General features: G+C 38.7%; 1 protein-coding gene across 1 annotated transcript in view; it reads left to right on the top strand.

Annotated features, from left to right (window-relative positions):
* The first annotated feature begins 728 nt into the window (after positions 1-728).
* rnf213b (ring finger protein 213b) overlaps positions 729-23,975 on the top strand; it is a 38,062-nt gene continuing 14,815 nt past the window's right edge. The window contains exons 1-36 of the mRNA XM_056233680.1: positions 729-840; positions 3,410-4,158; positions 4,274-4,429; positions 4,593-4,753; positions 4,845-5,128; positions 5,221-5,459; positions 5,693-5,911; positions 6,021-6,234; positions 6,333-6,388; positions 6,469-6,631; positions 6,704-6,847; positions 6,996-7,094; positions 7,174-7,302; positions 7,481-7,640; positions 7,802-7,969; positions 8,373-8,522; positions 10,343-10,959; positions 11,050-11,209; positions 11,300-11,517; positions 11,696-11,839; positions 12,010-12,162; positions 12,341-13,517; positions 13,841-14,025; positions 14,172-14,321; positions 14,442-18,341; positions 18,431-18,567; positions 18,672-18,770; positions 18,947-19,080; positions 19,164-19,280; positions 20,737-20,786; positions 20,896-21,052; positions 22,347-22,482; positions 22,847-23,035; positions 23,136-23,269; positions 23,413-23,588; positions 23,691-23,894. Coding sequence (XP_056089655.1) covers positions 3,443-4,158; positions 4,274-4,429; positions 4,593-4,753; positions 4,845-5,128; positions 5,221-5,459; positions 5,693-5,911; positions 6,021-6,234; positions 6,333-6,388; positions 6,469-6,631; positions 6,704-6,847; positions 6,996-7,094; positions 7,174-7,302; positions 7,481-7,640; positions 7,802-7,969; positions 8,373-8,522; positions 10,343-10,959; positions 11,050-11,209; positions 11,300-11,517; positions 11,696-11,839; positions 12,010-12,162; positions 12,341-13,517; positions 13,841-14,025; positions 14,172-14,321; positions 14,442-18,341; positions 18,431-18,567; positions 18,672-18,770; positions 18,947-19,080; positions 19,164-19,280; positions 20,737-20,786; positions 20,896-21,052; positions 22,347-22,482; positions 22,847-23,035; positions 23,136-23,269; positions 23,413-23,588; positions 23,691-23,894 — 11,295 coding nt within the window. The 5' untranslated portion in view covers positions 729-840; positions 3,410-3,442. The remainder of the gene's footprint in view (positions 841-3,409; positions 4,159-4,273; positions 4,430-4,592; positions 4,754-4,844; positions 5,129-5,220; positions 5,460-5,692; positions 5,912-6,020; positions 6,235-6,332; positions 6,389-6,468; positions 6,632-6,703; positions 6,848-6,995; positions 7,095-7,173; positions 7,303-7,480; positions 7,641-7,801; positions 7,970-8,372; positions 8,523-10,342; positions 10,960-11,049; positions 11,210-11,299; positions 11,518-11,695; positions 11,840-12,009; positions 12,163-12,340; positions 13,518-13,840; positions 14,026-14,171; positions 14,322-14,441; positions 18,342-18,430; positions 18,568-18,671; positions 18,771-18,946; positions 19,081-19,163; positions 19,281-20,736; positions 20,787-20,895; positions 21,053-22,346; positions 22,483-22,846; positions 23,036-23,135; positions 23,270-23,412; positions 23,589-23,690; positions 23,895-23,975) is intronic.

The raw sequence follows: 23,975 nt of genomic DNA, 5'->3' as shown, positions 1-23,975 counted from the left end.
AAATTAAATGTGAAAGTTTCCTTTAATCTCTTCAGTATTTATTTTACTAAAAAACTCATTATGCTTGATTACAGAGAAATTAGTATGTTATATGTCAAGTTATTGAAATTTTAAGACCATAAAAAATTAGGCTATGCCTCCATGCAGTAAATACATGCATATAAATGAACCACATTAAACAACTATTGAAAATGGAAGGTCCACTTGCTTTAGCATTGTATAATGCACACCTTGGCACTATTTCATGTGAAGTGAACCATCTCTACATTGTGGATGTAAAGACTTGACTTTTGCGGATGTGAGAATGAAATATGAATCCATCTTTCAGCATGAAATAACCCAGAAACAGCTGCACCATCTTCCTTTTGAAGTTCCCTATTCCATAAATCATAGAAAGAAATAATTATTAGATATTGCAACACTAAGTTAATAGAGTATTTTAATGTATTAATACCGTTTAATAATAATACGTATTATCATTATTCTCTCAAATACAGTAATAAAATAATGTTAAGATGGTCAAGGCAAGCAACGTCAGTTTGAGGATCTAATTAATATTCATGAGTTAATGTTATTCTTAAGTGTAATGCATGTATTTAAGGCATCATATTACCTTCATAATTGCGTTCGTTCGTTGTAATGACGAGGGAACGGCCAGTGTATAGAAACCAGCTGGCGAAACGAAACTGAAAGTTATGTACCGAATGCAATATAAGAAGCGAAGAGAGCGGAACTGCAAGGAATAGTTCGGTTTGCTGACAGGAGTGAAAACTGTTCAAGAAGAGTGACTCTCCAAAACATGTATCTGTCATCTTTTTACAAAGCCAATGATCAATTCAGGTAGGCATATGCCGTGATATATTTTGTTGTTATGTATCCTCTCGGTTTGTTGTAAACGATTCTCACAGAGGTTTGTGGTTCATGATGTGCGTTTTAAAATTTAAAAATTTCACTTAAATTTACCAAACTGTATTTAAACATTTTTTGCATTTCCCTTTTCGAGAAATATGTGAGGCAGTATCATTCCTCATTAACTAAACCTAAAAGAAGCAATGAGGAAGTTGTTATTTGTGAACAGAGATGGCTATGAGATTGTTGACGATGTGCTGTCGAAAAAACATAAAACATTGTCATGAATTTGAGTGGACTGTCGTTACAGTCACTGAGGCGATGCAATGTTCTGTGATTCCTTATGAAAAATTAAAAAGTCATTGTGTAGTAACCGTGTTTAAACTGTGGTTTTTGCAGCCAAACCATAATAGCCACAGGCAAAATCATGGATGTCTCCTCACCATGATTAGGCAATAGTCTGTGGCAAACTATGGCTTTGAAAAAAAATAATAATACAAAATCATAGTTTAAACGCATCCTGAAACCCATTTTTGAACACACACGCACACATGATTTCTCCACAAAATGTGTTGATCCATCAATGTTCAATACCAACTTTTTTTTTTTCTGCAATCATACTCCTTGTTATGAAGGACTAAAAATGACATAAGGAAAAATAAATAAATAAATAAATAAAAGTAGAAATAAATAAATAAATGCAGAAATATAGTAAAACAATAAATACATTTTGGTAATATAAATGGCTATTTCTGTATTTTTACATGTATTTAAGTATTTATGCATTTCTATGTGTATTTATTTATGTATTTATACATTTATTTATTTATATATTTATTTGTCCATTTATTTATTTATGTATTTCCACATTTCTACATTTATTTATTTATGTATTTCCACATTTCTACATTTATTTTTCCCTGCGCCTGTATGCTAATTGAGTGGGGGGGGGGGGCCAACATCAGTCTGAAGCAGGATTGGTTAGCTGGGGGCCGCATCGTTAACCAGACAGAAGCAAACGATCCATCTATCCATCTCTGGACGCAGGCTACCTATGAATGCTGCGGCTAGAGTGTGTGTTTATATCTAAGGTGTGTAATACCATCTATGGTAATGAGTCGGGCGGTGTGGATCGTCAGTTTTCAACAGTAGCCTACACTGAAATATATTTCTGAAAAGATTTAAAGCGAGAAATAGACAATCCAGCAACAGAATCTTCATTCATATTTGATCAGCATTGCCTAGTTTTACAGTTTGTTGTGAGCCTGATGCTTTGCTTTGGACGGGTTCATCATGCACTGCCGGGCGGGGTTGGGATTAGGCAATCAGGTACTGACTTCAACGAGCGGGGTAATAATTTGGCAGGGGGTCGAAATTAGGCACAACACCTGTTCTACTGATTGACATCTTCTTAATCTATGGTGACACATCCATCAGCGGATCCGAGAACATTTTGCTTAATTTCAGACTTTAATGCACCCACACTGAAGAATTTGTGCATTGAATATAATGTTAGACAAATTAAACCATACACTGTCAACTAATGATGTGTAGCCTAGACCATCGTTCTTTTGTTACTCAGTATAGTTTTTATTAAAGATGGGGTCATGGGGATCGAGACCCGGTTCTGAAAGGACCCAAACTTTCTCTAAAATCAATAAGGTCCTAAATACTGCTACTGTTTCTAATGATGGCACCGAAACGCGGTATTAAACGGGCTCGGGACTGTTTATTATCAGGCTGCAGCTTCCCCTCCATTCTGTCGCGCACACAGACGCAGACGTCGCTGTGCAGACGGGGAAGTTAAGTTAGCTCCAGTCCAAACTACTCAATTTGCCGACAGCTACGCTCCTTATGTGCAATAAAACCTTCGCGAGTAAAAAGACAATACTTTATAATTATCAGTACACCTGTGTGTAAGGTAAACATGTAGAAAGGGTTAATTATCTCTGTCCTCAGTCTCTCATCCTGTATGTTCTATTAATAGCTTCTATTAACCCAAGCAACGAGGCGAGTAGGCTTTCTTGTACCAGTGAAATCAAGGCAGTAGTAGTCGATTCGATCACATCTCTCTAACCAATCCTGCTTCAGACTGATGTTGGCACCCCCCACTCAATTAGCATACAGGCGGAGGGAAAAATAAATGTAGAAATGTGGAAATACAGAAATAAATAAATGTAGAAATGTGGAAATACAGAAATAAATAAATGTAGAAATGTGGAAATACAGAAACAAATAAATGTAGAAATAAATATATAAATAAATATAGAAATACATAAATGTAGAAATAAATGTAGAAATACATAAATAAATACATATAGAAATGCCTAAATAAATAAATAAATACATGTAAAAATACAGAAATAGCCATTTATATGACCAAAATGTATTTATTTTTTACTATATTTCTGCATTTATTTATTTATTTATACTTTTATTTATTTATTTTTCCTTATGTCATTTTTAGTCCTTCATACTTGTGCCATATAGCCTATATTACATACACATTTACAAAATATTTATTTTTGAAGATATTTGACCTTTGAACCTCTTTTGCAAGAACCAGGAAGGCACAAGCTGTAAGAAGGTAGAAATGCCAAAGAAGGGAAAAGGTAGAGCGAAAGGAAATGCAGGTGAACAGAAGAAGGGGACTCAAAAAAGAGATGGCAGCACATCTTCATTTAGAACGAATTCACAGAATCAACCGAAAGGCAAGCATACGAGTCACCCAAGCAGATCCAGATCCAGAGGCCATGGAAGGCACAGCACAGGCGCAACAGAGTCTGAGCCGCTGAGCAAAGAGGCTCAGACTCAAACAGGCTCAAGTAAGTTGGAAAACAAGGAGACTCAGACGGAGACTGTCAGTCATGCAACACAGCAGACTCAAACAGAGATCAATGGCAACACAGAGACCACAGAAGTGTCACAGCCAACAGACATCAGTCCTGAAGATGTTAGGACGAAGGTGGAAACTGTGCTGCCGAGGAACAAAGGAAATGTAAGTGGTGGAGAAAAGGAGGAAAGTGTAGAGAGTAAGAAAAGGAGAATGAGTGAATCAGGGGAACCTACTAAGGAGACAAAAGAAAGGACTGAACTATCAGATGGTTGTGGAAAACAAGGTGGAGATCATCAGAAAGATAAAGACACAAATGAAAAACATTTAGAAGGAGATTCACAAAAAGACACTAACCTCAAGTCAGGACCAGAAGAGCCAAAATCATATGCAGCGGCTACTGCAGCCGGAAAGACCAAAGAGTCGAAGGAGGAGAAGAAGCAGACCGCAGCGGATAAGGTCGATAGTAAAAAAAGGTTTGCAACATTATAATATAATCCACTTATATTAAATGTTTGACCTAAATAGATACAGGATATGACGACTTATTGTTTTTAAGATTAATTTAAATAATGTTTTATTTTTTCATAGAAAACCTTCCCCAGTGAGGGCTCCAGAAAAACAGCCAATGTTCACTTTCTACATTTATGCTGTTCTGGACAAAAGATTTGCATTTGACAGAAAGCATGACACCCTTTTGCTGCTTTTTGGGAATGAATACGTTGAACTACAAATTACACATTTTTTGTAAGTTTTTTTATTAATTTATAATTACAACATACTATATTATAGCCTACAGGTAGCAAATACAATATGAATTGTGCAAGTAAATATAACTGAGGTAAAAGTTATATGTGATCTTTATATTGTAAAGTGTTTTTTTACTGTCATGGAATTTCTTGTTGCTTAGGGACCTACAACAGGAAGGCTATTTGATTGAAGCAACATTTCCAGTTTGGGAAAGATTAGCATGGGGGGTTCCAATATATTACAAGTATGCAGTGCAGAAACAAAATGACCCCATTGAGGAAATAGCATCAAGATATGTTTACATCCCAAATGACAAAACAGGTACTGTTAAAAGTGTTAAATACGTTTTTCGGTAAGTCTTTGTACATTCTGTGTGATGTCATGCCTGATCTATATTGTATTTCCTTTCAAGAACTGCACCTTTATGAAGGTTATATAAGTTCAAAATCAAGATCCTTTAAAGAAAGAGTAAAGAACTTGTTACCAAACTGGTTTCATAACGAAAAAGAAGAAATTTGCAAACGCTGGGAGACCTCTGCTCATGCACTGCTGGACAGAGTGTTTCAGAAATGGGGGTCATTTAATAACGAAGACAACAAGATACTTATTGAACACCTAAAAAGTTGCCAAAAAGGTTTTCAGTCGGTCATAGAACGTTTGAAATTTCCAGAGAATTTCTCCCCTTCTCAAATAAACGTAGGTGCAAGCTTTCTGTAACTTTATTTCCTTTTCAAAAGACTTTTCGTAAAAGAGTAGAAGGACTATTAGATCTGCCCTCTTTGTTTTAGGTCTCTAGACTGATTTCTGGAAGACTGAGTTTGATTTTAAAAGGAAAATCTGGAGGGAAAACTTCAGAGAGCTTCATATCTTTGGAAATGGCCCTTTCAGTGTTTAAGGTGTGCCGTGGCTGCAGTGTGGATCTCAGCCTAAAAGACTGGGGCAAACTCTGCTGTGTTGTCTCTGAAAGGACTGCTTCTTTTGGGGAAATGCAAACAACTCTAACAGCCCTACCTTCAATTGACTTGTTGTGAGTAAGATTTATTGGACAAATCTGTGGTTTTACAGAATATGTAGATTTAATCTACATTTACATTTATGCATTTAGCAGACGTGTTTCTTTAAAGCGACTTTCAAAATATCCATTTCCCTAAAGCACCATATAAAGCAAAGGCTACAGAATACTTATTTATTTCTTGCATTTTGAATGGTTATGTCTTTAAAGACACCACAATTATCATCATAACTTTTGTTTCTTTGCAGCACTGTGATTGGACTGATGAACCAATGTTCAAGGAAGTTGATCGCTGAAGTGGTGTTACTTGTTCCTGTCCTTCATTTATTGAGAAAGCTCAATGCACAGGGCAAAGGGGCAAAGTCAGATCCAGGCTCAGCTATGGACGAACAGAGTTGGGCAGGGCTTGAAAACATAGAGTATCCATCTTTTAGGGAGAGAATTAGAGGACTCCCTGACAAAAGGAGGTTTGTCTGAATACCTTTAGAGGAGAATTTTTAATTCTCAAAATTTCATAATGACTTGAACATAGATACAGTATGCGTAAGATTACATGTGTTGTTCTTAATTTTGTAGGATGGTCCTTCAGATGATCAGAGATCACTTATCAATGACCAAAGATAAGCCTTACTTGTTGAAAGGCTTGCTGTCCATCGTGGCATTTGAGGATGTCCCTGAGTTTGCCAAGATGACTGGAAGTGGTCCTGAACTCCTCATCCAGAGTCTGATGTACAGAATGAAGGAAACTGAACAATACACTGATCCCAACCGCACAGAAAAATATCTGGAGGTATTTGATTATGGGCACATAGCTTGCTCTACAGGTTTTGTATTTGGCACAGAGAGAAGACTTTCATACCAACCGGTGTTCGTTTTTTTAAATTGCAGGCAACTGAAAAGATCCTGAACTTCTTGTTGAAGAAGGTTGAGAAGGACAGAGGGCGGTATGAAAGTTCATTACATGTGGGATTCATTGACATTTTATTTTGGGCAGGTATTAATGCAACATTTCTTTAATCAATAGAATCATGGATCCCAAGTCATCGAATTTAATCCTTCAGCATTGCATAAGTGTTCACAAGAGTGCTTGCAAGAATGCTCGACTTGTCTCACAATACAAAGTCACAGTGCTCTCTTTCCAGCTCCTGCTCAAAGTGGAGGAAATTCTTCATGATACGTTTTCAAAGGTACTGTATCATTGAGGTCTTCTTGTCAGTCATGGTATTCTGTCTTTTTAAGCAACTCAATTCATTTTGCAGGGTGGAGAGGAAATGAAACAACAGCACAAACAGGTTTTTCCCGAACTTAATGCCATGCAAAGGGATTTCACTAAGTGGAGAGATGGGCTGCTCCTCAAACCTCTGATGCAGACCTCAGGATTCACTTACCCTAGAGAAATACAGGTGAAGTAATCAGGACAACTAATCAACTGCATGACGGTCTTAAGCCACAGTTTAATTGTGCTATGCAAATCCACAGGTCAGATTTCTTGACCTTGTGGCTGGATCTATAAAATAGTAATACATTTTATATTTATATTCTTCTTTGTAGTTGTGGAATGATTTGTATGGGATTGAGTGTTCAATACCAGGCATCTCTGAAAGCTGGATGGATTTATTAGACCAAGACCTGAAACGGAGAGTGTCCCAGGTAAGACATAAACCTTATTTTAGAAGCATATACATTGGAATTGTAGATCATGTATGTAGCCATCCTCCTTTTTTTTCAGACCTCTGACACTGACAAGATTGCTGTGTACTTTCTGGAGAAGTCAGCAAAAGCTATTGAGAATAGTCATGCAAACCTTCAGTCTTGTTTCAGAGAGTTGTGTGAGGCTGCTATTAAGAACCAGTGTCAGGTAATATCACCTTTTGAAGCTGAAAGAATTATGTTGTTTTAGTATTGTTTTATGTATCACGCACTCTCTTTTTTTCTTTACAGATTATTAGGTAGATTGGTGTATTTGTAATTTATTGTACATCTTGTTCTGGTACCTTTTTGTAAAAAATGTTTGTCTTTTTGGCCTTTTCTTGCAGGCAAAGAAGGAAGGAGGCCTTTTACACTATCTCTTTTCCAAGTATATTTCATGGTCTGTCGTGTCCTCCATTATTGTGGAGTCAGCAGCTCGCTTTGAGGAGAATCATGAAGGTCGTCTACTGGACCCACAATCAGCAATCAACTTCCTTTTGTCTCAAGGTGCAGTGACTGTCTCACAAGTTTCATGGTTTTAACATGGTCTAACAACAATGTGACTATTCAGAGAAAGAACACTTGGACGCAATTTAAGAATTCTTGTATATGAATACAGTAGGGGCAGCAGTTGTTCATTAACATTGTGGCTTGTTTCATTTTCACAGACAATTGGAATCAGTGGAAGTTAGAAGATGATGCCAGTCGTTTAATAGCAGATAGTCAGTCATTCTTGGGTTGTCTGATTCAGACCCTTTGCCAGGGAAGTTTACCCCTGGGCCACCTTAAGACTATCTTTAAATATAAGAGTCAATTTCAGATACTTTTCAGCCAGTGTAAGTCTTAACGGCCGTTCATGCCAAGGACAATAGCTATCAGAATAACTGTAAAATTAATCATTCCAATTCCATGATAATAGGGAAGTCCACACCACAACTATAACGACAAACAACACAGAGGAATTATATAATTGGATCACTTGCAGAATTATTATTATTTTTATTTTTTTCACAGCTGATGAATAGTAAAACCATTGACAACCAATCAGAATCGACCTGACTTTTCAAGAGCTTGAGCATTTTAAGCTGCAAATGATGCTAATATAGATATCATAATAGTTATAGTTCTTGGTGTGAACAGTCCTTTATTCACTTAATTTCTTAATTACTTAATTATTACTTTTAGAGGCTTCATTAGGCACCAGCTTATTTTGTTTATTTTTGTTTATTTTGGCTTTAGATAAGAGCAACAAGAAAGAAGAGAATATCTCAATCGATGTGTCCGAGCTACTCAGTCAAAGAGAAAATGACTTGAAAGCCCTTGAGCAACAGAAGGAGTACATGACCAACTTTATAAATATGCTGGGGAAGATTAAGGATGTCATAGATGGTAAGGAAGGTACCTTAGGACAGTGGTTTTCAAACTTTTTGTTAATGAAGATGAAAGATGAAAGACCCATTATACTCTATCTGATAAATAACAAGTGTGATATTATAAAGACAGCATGCTGTTTCCAAATATAAAATTATTGCCATTTATATTGTTGCATTACCTAGAAACAAAGCAAAGTATAAAAATATTTTCTGGAAAATATTTACTTTGTATTAAGTAAATATATATATACACTCACCGGCCACTTTATTAGGTACACCTGTCCAACTGCTCGTTAACACTTAATTTCTAAGCAGCCAATCACATGGCGGCAACTCAGTGCATTTAGGCATGTAGACATGGTCAAGACAATCTCCTGCAGTTCAAACCGAGCATCAGTATGGGGAAGAAAGGTGATTTGAGTGACTTTGAACGTGGCATGATTGTTGGTGCCAGAAGGGCTGGTCTGAGTATTTCAGAAACTGCTAATCTACTGGGATTTTCACGCACAACCATCTCTAGGGTTTACAGAGAATGGTCCGAAAAAGAAAAAACATCCAGTGAGCGGCAGTTCTGTGGGCGGAAATGCCTTGTTGATCCCAGAGGTCAGAGGAGAATGGCCAGACTGGTTCGAGCTGATAGAAGGGCAACAGTGACTGAAATAACCACTCGTTACAACCGAGGTATGCAGCAAAGCATTTGTGAAGCCACAACACGCACAACCTTGAGGCGGATGGGCTACAACAGCAGAAGACTCCACCGGGTACCACTCATCTCCACTACAAATAGGAAAAAGAGGCTACAATTTGCAAGAGCTCACCAAAATTGAACAGTTGAAGACTGGAAAAATGTTGCCTGGTCTGATGAGTCTCGATTTCTGTTGAGACATTCAGATGTTAGAGTCAGAATTTGGCGTAAACAGAATGAGAACATGGAACCATCATGCCTTGTTACCACTGTGCAGGCTGGTGGTGGTGGTGTAATGGTGTGGGGGATGTTTTCCTGGCACACTTTAGGCCCCTTAGTGCCAGTTGGGCATCGTTTAAATGCCACGGCCTACCTGAGCATTGTTTCTGACCATGTCCATCCCTTTATGGCCACCATGTACCCATCCTCTGATGGCTACTTCCACCATGTCACAAAGCTCTAATCATTTCAAATTGGTTTCTTGAACATGACAATGAGTTCGCTGTACTAAAATGGCCTCCACAGTCACCAGATCTCAACCCAATAGAGCATCTTTGGGATGTGGTGGAACGGGAGATTCGCATCATGGATGTGCAGCCGACAAATCTGCGGCAACTGTGTGATGCCATCATGTCAATATGGACCAAACTCCCTGAGGAATGCTTCCAGCACCTTGTTGAATCTATGCCACGAAGAATTGAGGCAGTTCTGAAGGCAAAAGGGGGTCCAACCCGTTACTAGCATGGGGTACCTAATAAAGTGGCCGGTGAGTGTATATATATATATATATATATATATATATATATATATATATATATATATATATATATATATATATATATATATATATTCTCTTCACAAAATTGTTCACAAATTTGTTATTTCTATTACAATCAAAAGCTGTCAATAAAGTAAAAAAAAAGATTAATCTCATGATTTCTGAGCAGTCCTTCGATAGCAGAATGAGATAATATCAAATGTGTTTACTTACACTAATTGCATTACACATATAAAAAAAATACTATTGTGAAAAAAAAAGATTTATCTCACATTTTTTGTGGACCCCAGTTTGAAATCCCCTGCCAAGACTTTTATGAAGCTCTCTGAAGAATTTAATAATAACATTTTGTTTTCCATATCTGCCATATCAGTACCGGAGGCTTCTTCCCTTGAAGACATGGTCAAAACCAACCTTCAGGCGGAAGCACTGCACAAACTGGTTGAAGTGCAAACATATTTCTCCAAAGACGATATCAACAAAAACAACACAAGGCAAGTGTTATTCTACACTTCTAATCTGCAAGTCCAAGAAATGGCACGGGAGATGTATGAAGTGAAAACCAGCAACATTCTTCTATGTTTATGGCGAGAAAAGGCAACAGAATATTTCATGCCTGGTCCTCAGCTTTTGTCTCTAGACTTTACAGAAGTCCATAAAAAAATCTGGAGGCCTTGTCTTACTTACTTCCTTAACCTTGGCAAACGGATTGCAATTGGAGAAACTTGTTTTAAAGAGGTGGACCAGGCTTTGCGCTGGTGTGGGGATCCGGGTGAAGGAGATCGTCTAAAGAAAGAGTTTACTTTGATGGCCGCTATGCTGAAAAGCCATCATTTTCAGGATGAGAACTGGCCAGAGAATCGTCTCAATCAGATTCAGGAATATAGACGCCTGCACCATGCTGCGGAATCTGCTGAGGTCTTACTGAAGATTAAAGATAGGTTGGGATTACAAGGAGACTTCAGTCAAATACATTGCCTGACTCAAGTGGTAAGAGACCAATCTTTATTGTGATCACATTAAATTTAGCATGCATGTGTTTTTGTCTAGATTTGTGAACATTTTTTGTTTTATATATAGAGAGAAGCCTCATTCAAACAAAACACTCTGGGTTCGCTGAGTGATGATCTCATCAGCGCCAGCCAAAAGCTGGCAGATGTCAAACCCCAGGACACAGCCTGTCTGAAGGCATTCTTGAAAAGTGATACTCTGATTAAATGGGTCAAAATGCAAATTCCAAGTAAGCTTTTCCAGATTTAACTATTTTATAGTGTGGGAAAATTCTTCATATTCAATGCATTTCTGTCAATTTACTTCTTATTTCATCCAGCTTTAAGGGATCTGAAAGTTTTTATGGAACTGGCCACTATTTCTGCTGGAGAGAATGATGCAGACATTGATAGGCTGGCCAGTTTTGAAACTGTTGTGATGGGCTATGGCCCTTTGCTTTACTCACTATCAAAAAATGCAAGTTTTGAAGAGTTTATGAAGCATGCTAAGCAAGTATGGGACACCCTAGACAAAGATAAGAAACTCCTGGATAAACTGGTTAGTTCTATAAACACCTAATTCATAAATATAAGATTAGATTGCTTGATAAGTTTGCTTTGGATAAAAGTGTCTGCTAAATAAGTAAATGTACACCTTTTTATTTTGTTTTCTACTATAATAATAAATGCAATTTAAAACTGGCAAGTCACTATCATGAAACATGTCCATCTTGTAGATAGACTCTGCTCGGTGGTTGGACTGGCTAAAAGGTTTAAGGGAGACTCATGGCTCTGTAGAGCAATCGTCTTTGTCCCTGGCCTCAGCTATCAATACTGGAGGAGTGTATCATGTGGGCTGGCCTGAAGATTTCAATGGGAAAGTGAGTAGACACTAGTATAAAAATGTTAAATGCCTAAAACACAAATGCTCTGTGGCTTAAAATCAAACTTTTACCTCTTTCACAAAAAGCTTTCTTAAATCAATTATAATATTCTACTAAACAGTTTGTGAGCATCCGTTTGGTAACAATAAGTTGTGATATGTTTGTAGGCAGGTTTGGAGAATGTCTTTCATGTAAAAGTGACGAAGAACGAACAAGCAAAGACATACAATCTTAATGAACTCTTAGAGCTGCAGAATAAGCTCATGTTGATGTCATCTAAAGGGGAGCATGGAAGGGATCAAGTCAACAAGTTTACTCAGGTTGGGTCCATTATCACCATTGTCCACTAGCATTTTGCAATATTAAACTAACAATGTCTGAAAACATAAATCCCAATAAAAGACCAGAATCATGTTACATCTCTCTATTTGCATCAGTTTTTTTTTAAGGAAATGAAAGTTTGTTTTGTAGAGACTTACCTCTGTTTTCATCCTGTAGGTTTTTGAAGGAGTTCAGAGGATGGGCCACATCCTCTTGCAGTTGCGCACATCGGGTAACATGCTCTTCCGAAACTGGGGAGCACAGATAACATGCAACCACCAAGATCAACCCTGCATTCAAGTTAGCTTTTCCCTTTTAAGCAAGTGTGTTAAATATCAGGGTGAGGTTACAGTGGAGCTTCAAAAGCTGTGTCGCTCCCTGGAGGACTTCCATAAAGACTGGTGTAGCCACTTGACTAAGATGCGCTCTCAGTACTATGCACTGAATCACTACACTTCAGAGCAAGTGGTCTATCTTTGCGAATGGATCAACAGTGTCACTATCAGAAGGAAACCTGTGCCACAACATATGTGGCATCTTTTGACTCCTATTAAACCAGATTGCACCATAAATGAGATCAGAGAGGCCTTTGAAAAAACAACTGAGACTGAATCTATGTTACAATGTGACACAGCAGAGGAATCAGAACAGAATAGTGAATTTGGCCTGCCTTTACTACACTTTGGAATGGAATGCTTGGAGGACTTGTGGCAGCAATTTAAGGAGAACATGTCCAGATTCCTTACCCACCATGTGGATGTTGAAACACTTGGGCGGTTTCTCTCCAATCTCTCTGACATGAATCAAATGCACATCAAACGCAAGATTCCTCCGATTATACAAGAGGGAAGGCCGAACCTTGTCCAATGCTCTGATGCGGAACTGATTAGCACCACTCTGTCTTTTTATGCGGAGAGTCCACTGCATCCTCTTCCAACAACTGATGAGGTATTAATGTGCCAGGAGGAGACAACTAAAGAAGAGGTGGAGATCTTCCTCCGCCGATGCCTATTACAGGGTACTGCAAGCGGTCATAAGAAGATTTACACTCTAGTCAATCCAGGATCACTGAACTATGATGTGAGTGTGGCTCTGGTGGAATACTTTGAGACACATGAACGGTGTGCTGGGCCTCATTACCGTCTAGTGATGGTCTGTCCTGTAAACCAGGATAGATATATTCCTTCGTTCTTCAGCAACTATAAGGTGCAAACTGGTATGAATATATCTGCAGAAAGAATGAAAAATTATATTCGCCATCACTTCCATATACCGTCTAAGCTGGTCACAAACTCAAAAGTCTATCCAGGGGAACTCTCTGTCTGGATGATTGCATCTGAACGTCCAGCTGTTGGTAAGCATTGGATTTATTATAAAAGTCAACATGAAATAAAAAAATTACTCTATTTACTTTCTTAACACATGTTCTTGGCATCATCAAATTGTAATAGTTTGCTTCTGAAGCTACTTTAATTTCTGGCTGATATTCCCTCCAAATATGTGCTATAAAAAATTGTCATTAAATATTCTGTTTCACTCAGAAATACATCACACTGTGGAAAATAAAAAGGGTTGTGTTTTATCTTGGCTTTAAATATGGTAATAATATTCTTGTAGACAAGACTAGACATGCTGATACTCTTCTTTCTTTGGAATTTCTTCCTACTCTTGTTGCAGGAAAGTCTCTCTATGTCAAGCGTCTTTTTGAGCAGTTCAGAAGAGAGGTTCCAACAGCCACCTTTCAAACAATCAGAATCATCGAGCCTTACGTTGACATGCATGGATTTGTCCAAACTCTGTCTGAGAGACTAGGTCCACTGAGAGAGCAGGACCCTTTGCTGTTGCACATTGATGCTGCAGCCGTATGTTTTACAAAAAATATCTTAATCATTTTTGCTATCATAGCGTGCACTATTATATACTATTTTTGGGTGACTAATAACATTTTGTCTCACTACATTTCCTTTCGCATTTTGGATTGTTATTAATGGATTTCTTGAATCTACAGGTGCGTCATGGCTTGGAGGAATTCCTATTCAAACTGCTAATTCTAGGATGTCTTAGTGACAGCAAGGGAACTATATGGAGGAGAAATGCAGCTCACTTAGTGGCAATTGAAGTACTTCAGCAAGGTCAAAAGAGTCAAACCCAAATGGAGGTAGAATGTTTGCTTTGTAATTTTTTTTCTCCGTTTTAATAACTTTTTGCTCCTTGAGTCATAATTAATACGTTTTGATTGTGGGACTAACCTGGAATTCTGGATTTCTTTGTTTTACAGACAACCCATGGGTTTTTGCATGCACTGCCTACTATTTTCTGCAGGCCCCCTAAAGACGTCAAGGATTTGGAGATCATGAGAAAAAAAGGGGGGTACACATCCTTGGATCCACTGATGGATAATGGAGAGTTTAAAAGTGAAGACATTCAGAGACCCTACCAATACCTGAAGAGGTTCAACAGGAATTTCAACTTGGATCACTTCAAATATCAAGCTCATTCTGTAGAAGGTGATCCAGTTGACTGTCTCCATCATCTTTTGTTAAACTATGGCTTGAAGGACCCATCATGGGCAGAATTAAAGCACTTTACTTGGTTTCTTAACCTGCAGCTTAAAGACTGTGAGAATTCCTTGTTCTGTGATCCAGACTTCCTTGCTGACAATTTAAGTGGCTTTAAGGGCTTCATAGTAAAATTCATGATTCACATGGCTCGAGACTTTGCCTCTCCTTCCATTGACATCTCTGACCAGAGCCCCTCCTTTGTCTCTGAGAATGAAGACATCCTATCTATTCGGAAACGATGGGAAAATGAATCTCACCCATACATCTTTTTCAATGCAGATCATTCCACCATGTCTTTTTTAGGATTCCACGTAAAGAAAAAAGGGACAATTCTTAATGCAGTCGATCCAAAAAGTGGCAAAGTGTTAATGGAAAATGTGATGACACAAGACCTGTTTTCAGACATTGAGCGACAAAGAATTAACCTTTCTGAGGACTTTGATGACCTGTCCAGAGAAGACAAGATACGAAGAATTTCCTTTGTTGTTGGTGCCAAAAAAGGCTGGGTAAAAGGAGAGTTTGATCCAGATCCAACGTATGAACTCACTACTGACAATGTTATGAAGATGTTGGCTATTCATATGAGATTCAGATGTGAGATTCCTGTGATCATCATGGGAGAAACTGGCTGTGGGAAAACGCGGCTTGTGCGCTTTCTCTGTGATCTGCAACGTGAAGGCAGAGATGTTGAAAACATGAAATTAGTCAAAGTTCATGGAGGTACTACTTCTGACATCATCTATAGGAAGGTGCGGGAAGCAGAAGAACTTGCTCAGAACAATTGGCAAAATTATAAACTCGACACTGTTTTGTTTTTTGATGAAGCCAACACAACCGAAGCAATCTTTGCCATTAAGGAAGTGCTATGTGACAAAACTGTACAGGGATACCCTCTGAAGAAAAACTCTGGTCTAAAAATAATTGCTGCTTGCAATCCATACAAGAGACACACACCCAAAATGGTTGATCGCTTGGAGCAAGCTGGTTTAGGATACAGAGTGAAAGCTGAGGACACTGAGGATTGCCTTGGTAAAGTTCCCATGAGACAGCTTGTGTACCGTGTTCACCCGTTACCCCCAAGCATGGTGCCTCTGGTATGGGATTTTGGACAGTTAAGTGATTCAGCTGAACTCTCTTACATTCGTCAGATTGTGCAAAAACAAATGAGAGATCATGGATTGCCCCTAGCATGCCAGAGTGTGATCACAGAAGTTTTGGCTGCCTCTCAGAAATACATGCGCAGCCAAGCAGATGAATGCAGCTTTGTAAGCCTTAGGGATGTGGAGAGATCAATGGGTGTCCTGGTTTGGTTTTACAACCACAGAGATGATTTTTTTCCAAGTTTCCGCTCGATTGAAATTAAGCAGATGATCTTGAAATGCTTGGTGCTTGCAGTCGGTGTTTGCTATTACCCATCACTTGAAAACAAAAGTCCATACCTACAGACTATCAGCAAATACTTTCCAGATGAGTTGAACACTAAAGAGTCACTGGAGTTTGAGATAGCTTCATGTCAAGACTTCTTTCTTAGCAACATCCAAACAAGAGAAACGATTGCCAAAAATCTGGCTTTGAAAGAGAATGTCTTCCTTATGGTGGTCTGCATTGAGTTGAGAATTCCACTCTTTCTGGTTGGCAAGCCAGGGAGCTCAAAATCTCTTGCTAAGACTGTTGTAGCAGATGCAATGCAGCGCCAGGCCTCTCACTGTGACTTATTCAAGAAACTCAAGGAGGTTCACATGGTGTCCTTTCAGTGCAGTCCTCACTCAAGCCCTGAAGGAATCATTGGAACCTTTCGGAACTGTGCCCGGTTCCAAAAGGATAAGAACTTAGAAGAGTATGTGTCAGTAGTTGTACTGGATGAAATAGGACTTGCAGAGGACTCTCCGCAGATGCCATTAAAGACATTGCATCCTCTTCTAGAGGATGGATGCATAGACAGTGACAACCCACAACCATACATGAAGGTTGGATTTGTTGGAATCTCAAACTGGGCTCTCGATCCAGCAAAAATGAACAGGGGTATTTTTGTGTCCCGTTGGGACCCAAGTGAAAAGGACTTAGTTGAGACAGCTGAAGGCATCTGCTCATCGACATCTGAAGGCATCTGCTCATCGACATCAACCGTTCTTCTCAAAATCAAGCACCTTCTGCCAAAGTTGGCAAAAGGGTTCCTAAACATCTGTAAAACTGACAGTGAGCAGTTCTTTGGACTCCGAGATTATTATAGCTTGATAAAAATGCTTTTTGCAACAGTCAGCGATTCAGATAAAGAGCCATGTGACAGTGAGTTGGCAGAGGCTGTGTTGAGAAACTTCAGTGGACAAAGGGATGATTTTGATCCTCTTGATTCCTTCTTGGAAATCTTCCAAAACATTCAAGATGTCCAAAGGCCAAGTACATTGACAATGATTGAAAAAAATCTTAACCACCACAATGACAAAGAATGTCGATACCTTCTTTTGCTCACAACTAACAATGCTGCCTTATACATAATCCAACACCATATTTTCTCCAAGGAGAACTATACATGCCCAGAAATTGTCTTTGGATCAGGATTTCCCAAAGACCAGGAGTATGCCCAGATATGCCGCAACGTGAGTAGAATAAAGGCATGCATGGAGACAGGTCGAACGGTCATACTTTTGAATCTCCTTAATCTATATGAAAGCCTGTATGATGCTTTGAATCAATACTATGTGTACTTCAGTGGACAGCAGTATGTTGATTTGGGACTTGGTTCACATAGAGTAAAGTGTCGAGTTCACAGAGACTTCAGACTAGTTGTGGTGGAAGACCAGGAAAAAGTCTACAGAAAGTTTCCTGTTCCTCTTAAAAACAGACTGGAGAAACACAAAGTTGATAGGAGTACAGATTTGACTCCTTGGCAGCACAGAGTTTTGGAAAAACTCAAACAGTGGGTGCAAGAGTTCTCAAAAGTTCAGCAGTCTGAATCTACTGAAGCAAATTTCAGCTTATCAGATGCCTTTGTTGGTTTCCATGGGGATGCTTGTGCCAGTGCACTCCTGCAGGCTTTACTGAAAATACAAAAATTGGGCCACGATAAAGCTACTCAAAATGATGAACTCCACTGCATTCCTATTTACAAGAATGAAATCATTGAACCAAGTGAAGAGGGATCTAACATTAATGTGGCCATGGACATGGAGGAAACTGTGGCTCATCACATTGGTAAAGATATAACAGTGTCTCAAGAGGAAATTAACACATTTCTTGATGAGGCACAAGGAGATGCCTCAATGGAAGTTGACAATAAGGTACAGGATGCAGAGGTTCATGAAGAAATTGTGACTCTTGGAGATGATTTTGGTCTTGTGAAAATGGATGAAGATCCTGTTGATGTTGAAGCAAGAGACAGCATGGAGTCAAACAAAACTATGGATGAGGAAGAGGAGGTCTATGAAACTGCCAAAAGCTTCCTCTTGAATTGTTCCACACCAGACTCCGTACTTAGGTTGAAGTATTCCAAATTTGGAAATCAGGAGAAAAACAAACTTCAGAGAATGTATTTCCATCAGCAAAGCCATCAGTCTCTCAGAGACCTATTAGAAAACCATCTGAACAAAACCAATCAGGACAAGAGCAAATTCTTAGAGGTAATGTTTTACAGATGACAGACAATAGATTCACTTTCACTACAAATTTTAATGCTTTAAGACTTGTCAATGCACATGCTTTCTGTTAGGTAACCACATTCTCTAATCTTCTCACTGGAGCTGATGTGAGAAATCTTGCTCCCGCCTTGCGTTTGTCCACCGAGCGTCTTCTTCTGCTCTCTTTACACCAATTTGACACAGAAGTTTCTTTTTGCAGCAAGATTAGGTTAATTTGATACTATTTTTTATTATATATTTAATTTATTCAGTACCTTTCACTTTAGGAACAAATGGTCAACAATTTCTTGTACGTTATCTCTTTTCCCACAGGTCATTCCTGATGGATTCTGGGCTGTCTCTACACATTCTCTTGGTTCAGATGGACATGGAAGAGTCATTGTGCAAAAATGAACTTATTGCTTCAGCGAAGTGAGTCTTTTGATGTTGGTGGCTAAAAAAAACAATGGAATCTCTAAGAAAGACTTTTAGGAAAAAACGTTACTCACATTTTACAATTTACTTGCATCAGATTTCAGTTTAGTAACAGCCGGTACAGGAGTCAGTCATCTTTTATCACATTTCATCTTTCATTCCTCTTACCTCAGGTACTGTACTATGAATGAAATCTTGTCCTTAAAGTCGGAGGAATGCAATGTCTATACTGTGTTCATAACAAAGCTCTCCCGAATTGGGGAGCAATGTACAACAAGTGGCAACAAGTACATTGGCTTTCAAGGAGGTAAGTGGAACTATTTTGGTAGGTGAAACATGTGTTTAGATATTATTGTCAAATAACAAGTATTTTTTTTTTTTTTACTAAAGGAGTTTGGCTGTCTGCTCATATTGATGACCTCAGAGATTCTGATGACATGAGCTTAAATCTTACGGCTTTTTGTGGAATACCTATAAGTAAACTCATATCTCAGACAATCCAGTCAGGTATGTAAGGACCAAATGCTGCCTGGAATTTGTACATCCACTAATTGCTAAAATTGCAGCAATGAGTAAAATATTTTTCAGGTTTATTATTGGTGCTGGCTAAGGCAACAATATTTTTTCTAAACAATCCCCTTGTAAGCCCGTCTAAATCGGTCCAATGGTGGTTTCCGATAGAACGGGTGAAGGTCTCTGCGCTTTACTGTCTTTCTGCGTGGCAAAGTAATTTGATTACAATTAAGATTTTATCTGACTCCATTGGTTAATGGTCATTTATATAATAGAGTTTAGCAGCACATTTGATTATTCTTTTCAACTCTTTACTTATATTTTACCCATTCATATTTGGAAGTTATGTCACTTTGAGATCCTCAGGCCGTCTGTTTAACGCGGGTCTCACGATCACAAGCTCGTCAGTTTGGTCATTAAACAGAGGTAATTGGCTATATACCTGAGATGGTCGCATTCGATACTTTGGTATAGCCCCCATGAAATTGCATACACTTGAACGTAATGTTTACTTCAGGCAGAGGTATGGCCAGTACTCGACCAACATTACTTCTCTTATAATAGCTTTGGATTGGCCATGCTGTGGTTTCCCACGTACACTTATCTAAAGTAACATTAAATTAAAACAGAGGTGAGACATACCCAAATTTAGGTTGGTCAAGCAGCATTTTTTTGTCCTAAACAGAAATTCACTTCTTGTCTTTGCAAACCAAGTACACTTGAATTAGTGCCAAATATTAGTCGTCATTAATCTGACGCAGACTTGCGGTAACATACGAATCCGTTTAATCTACTTGGGAAAACAATTTCAGAGCAAGTCAGAATAAAATCAAATGTAACAATTTATTATGTCAGGTAAATGTATCATGCCAATTTCATAATCAGTTCAAAGATAATCAGTACAATAACATCAAATGCTCAGAGATAAAGAGTAAAAGATGTAGGCTAAACCAGGTAGGGATGGGTAAAGGGAATGATATGTAAATTGGGAGGTGATCAACTCAAGTGTGATCGTGTCTCGAATGGGGATGGTAATATAGCAAGAGAGTTCAAATGTTAATTTCCTTTGCTTTCTTATAGATTAGCCCTCTCTTCCAGTTCTTCCAGTTTCTCCAGTCTTACACCCTGACACTTAATATTAAACTCAACAAACTTGAATTATCCCTCAAATTCTGTAACATATTGAGGAGAAGTGTAAGTGGTTGGTCTTACAGTTTCTATCTGGTAGATGATAAAAATCCTATAGACTTGCACTGAAGAAGAGACCCAAGCCATATCTAGGGTCTTTAAACAACCAGAACACCCTAGCAACTTAGTAGCAACACACTGGAAACCACACACGACAGTATCATTGTGGCAAGCTTTGCCCAAGCAAGCACCATTAATACTTTATTTTAAAAAAATCTGAAAACTTTTTACAAGATGCAAGAAAAACAGTATTCTTTTACAGATGTCAAGCAATCAGAAGAAATGGATACAAGTGGACCAGAAAGTGAGAGGGTAAAATGCTTTAAGCTTGCAACAGATAAATTTAAACATATACGTCAGATGTGCCATATGGGAAGAAATTGCATACCTTCTGACTAAAACATAATTTATTTGTTGTCAGGGAGATTCAGTACATCTACACAGTTTGTCCCTAATAAGAGCCTGCACCCAGAAAGCTGCTTCACTGCTGAGAGATATAGGCAAAAAAACCTCCAGGAGTATGGAGCGCATGAACATATTGCTTGGCCTTCTGGGAGGTGACGCTGGGCGGATAGGAGGTCAGTTTGCCCCCCTCCCCTTTTTTAATATATATGTATCCAGGGGTTAAAGTGGGACGGAACGGTCCGGAACTGTGTTCCAGCACCTCAGATAAATTAATAAATAAATAGATGCATTAATCTCAACGAATCTCGCTGGTCCCGATATGGGCCGACCGACCGACCAACCTCCCTTCCTCCCCACTGAACGCGAGCGATTACAAATGCGTGAAATGCACTCACGGTGGTTGAGCGCGGTAAAGTTAGCTTTAGGTTCGATATTTCGGCTGACATTTGTTTTCCCTAGCCACTGTTCTGTAGGGTCTTACAAAGATATCAATATCAGGATTAGTTTTAACATTATGTAACCATTGTATATCGACATTAAATATTCGTTCAAAATCACCTGCACAACGCATGATGAGGGAACGTCTGTCAATTCCACCAACTGCGTTAAACGTAGCCTATAATTTATATTATTTAAAATTACTTTTCAAATTCCAAAGCTTGTAGAAGTTTCCTATTGGCAATAGCCTACTGACATGGTAGCCTTGAGTAAATTAACTAGTTTAAGAAAATGATTCATAAAACATATAAATATCAGTTAAGCCTATGTTTACTTTCTTCACTGAGACAGACGAAAATGAAAAGACTATCAGTCAAAGTTCAGCTTTAGGAGGGTAAGAAATAAGGCAGGATAAGGAGACTGAGAGAAAAAGAAAGATGTAGATGAGGAGAGAGATTGACAAAATAATCTAATGCCCAGCCACTGACATGGTTTTAAAGCTATTTATTATCATTTTTTTTTTTGGCCTTCAAAAGTCTTAAATTGCACATATGTAAGTCAGAGAAATCTACATTTTCTAGGGGGAGCATGCCCCCGAACCCCCCGAAATACCTCACATTTTAATGCACATGTCTGTGGGTGGGGCTGTGGGGGCGGTAATGTGGGCTGGTGTGGCTACAGTGCCAGGGCTCAATTTTTGTCCCAGTGTTAAGCAATTTTAACATAGTATCGTCATCATATCAGTGTAGATAGCCCGAAATAAAACCATTAAAATATCAAGTAAATAAGTGATACTTGGTGCCACAGCGACACTCTTGTCCCAAAAAGTATTGCTATACCACGATACTCAATATGTTGTCCCACGGTAAGTCATTTTTCCCTGTTGCACCTACACAAAATTTGAGGGTTCCCCCACCTGCCAAATCCCACTTTAACCACTGTATGTATTGCTATAAGTCCTACTGAAACTAGAAACTGTCAGAAAATTATTAGCTTAAGTTACAAATATTTGTTTATATATATTTACAGTACGGTTCCAGGAAGTGTTGCTAAGGAGGCTGGTGCTTGCACTGATGCGGAAGGAGGAGCTGGTTCATAATCCAGAAGACTGGGCTTATAAAGTGGCAAAGAACAATAAAGCTTTGCAGGAAGGTGGAACACTTCGGTAATGCAGTACTATAATGCAACTAGCATTAACAATCTATCGTCTATATATCCCAGATTGTCAAAAACAGCAGATGCTCAGGGCCAATTATATCATGTCAATCAAAAGGAGGTAGATAAAAAGAAAATAAGAAAATAATGGTAACTACTTTGAACTCTTAAAAAATGACTATAGAATTATGATTTGGAAGCTTTGCATATCTAGCATTTCACACTTCATCCCTACTAAAGGCTATTGTGACTGCGTGTCTGTTATACAAGCAATCAAAACATAAGATAATTAAAGTTTATTCCACTGAATGATCAGCCATAGATTAGAGATAACTAACAATTAGCTAGCAAAACATTTCTGTGTCTGTGTTCAGGCACACTTTGTGGCGCTGTCTACAGGGTGTTTTGACCCCAGTGTTGGCCCAAGTGTTAGAAGTGTTGGACAGAGACTGCAACTTGTACCTACTGTATGGAGAAGGGCTCAGTGAGGGTCTGTCTCAGTTCTGGCTGGATATCTTTGAAGATCAACAGCTCCTTGACCTAACTCTCTTACAAAATGCAAGGTATCTTTAATGCATGAAACCTGCTTATGATTAAATGCGGCATTCAATTGGCTTTAAATATCTGACTTTAACTGATGAGGTGGATTTTTACGTCTTTTAGCACTCCAGAACCGGAGATTAATGTGCAGTGTCAGCTGTTTGTTGGAGATGTGGAACGACGCTGTGCTGCTCCTTTTAGCTGGCTGATAAAAGCATACTGCCAGAGTTTGTGGGAGGAATCAGAGTTTTTGCGAGGTGAGGTCTCTTGCTTTGTGTTTAGCTAAAGTTGACCTGTTAGCGGACCCGATACCACGTACACTTGTACTTAAAACACATTTGTCTTTGGAATGCAAAGTCATCCAAAACTTTATACTTAATGCTTTTTCCTTTTCTCTCAGGCACTGTGGAAGGCAGCAAAGCAAGGATTCTACAGTTTGTTAGTGCTGTATCAGACAGTAGACTGGGCAGCTATATTCAGAAACTCTCAGAGGGAGAGAAAGTAGATTTGGGTCAGCACTACTTGACTGATTATGTTCTTCTGTCATTCAAAGTCCGCTCTGAGGAAGAGCTTTGGGTGAGATACAAATGTTTTGTCTGTATGGCAACAAATTTGTTTTCACACCACTCTCGTTTTAATGTGGGCGTCTTTGGGTGTGCATGTATGTCTTTTTTGCAGGTCTTTCATACCGCAGTGCTGGGTTGTGTGTTTGCTTTGCAAATGGAGATGTTAGTAACTCCTGAGCTCTCTCCATCATGGATCCTTGCAGCATCCCAAATCTACGCCCCACGCATGGACACATTATCACATACCCTTCAGCTCAACCCTCCGCTGGTTCACATCATCCAACGAGAAAGCTCAAAAAGAGAAAGCCCTGAAATGGTGAGGAGTAGGAGTGTAGCATGAATTTTCATGTTGATTTAGGATTGTTTATGCTAGTCTGGTTATGCTGTTCATCAGCAA

Source organism: Rhinichthys klamathensis, unplaced genomic scaffold (genome assembly GCF_029890125.1).
Source record: "Rhinichthys klamathensis goyatoka isolate OS25496 unplaced genomic scaffold, OSU_Roscu_1.1 h1tg000376l_1, whole genome shotgun sequence".
In the NCBI taxonomy this organism is placed as follows: Eukaryota; Metazoa; Chordata; class Actinopteri; order Cypriniformes; family Leuciscidae; genus Rhinichthys; species Rhinichthys klamathensis.
The sequence above is the reverse complement of the archived record's forward strand: the minus strand, read 5'-3'. Positions and strand labels throughout refer to the sequence as shown.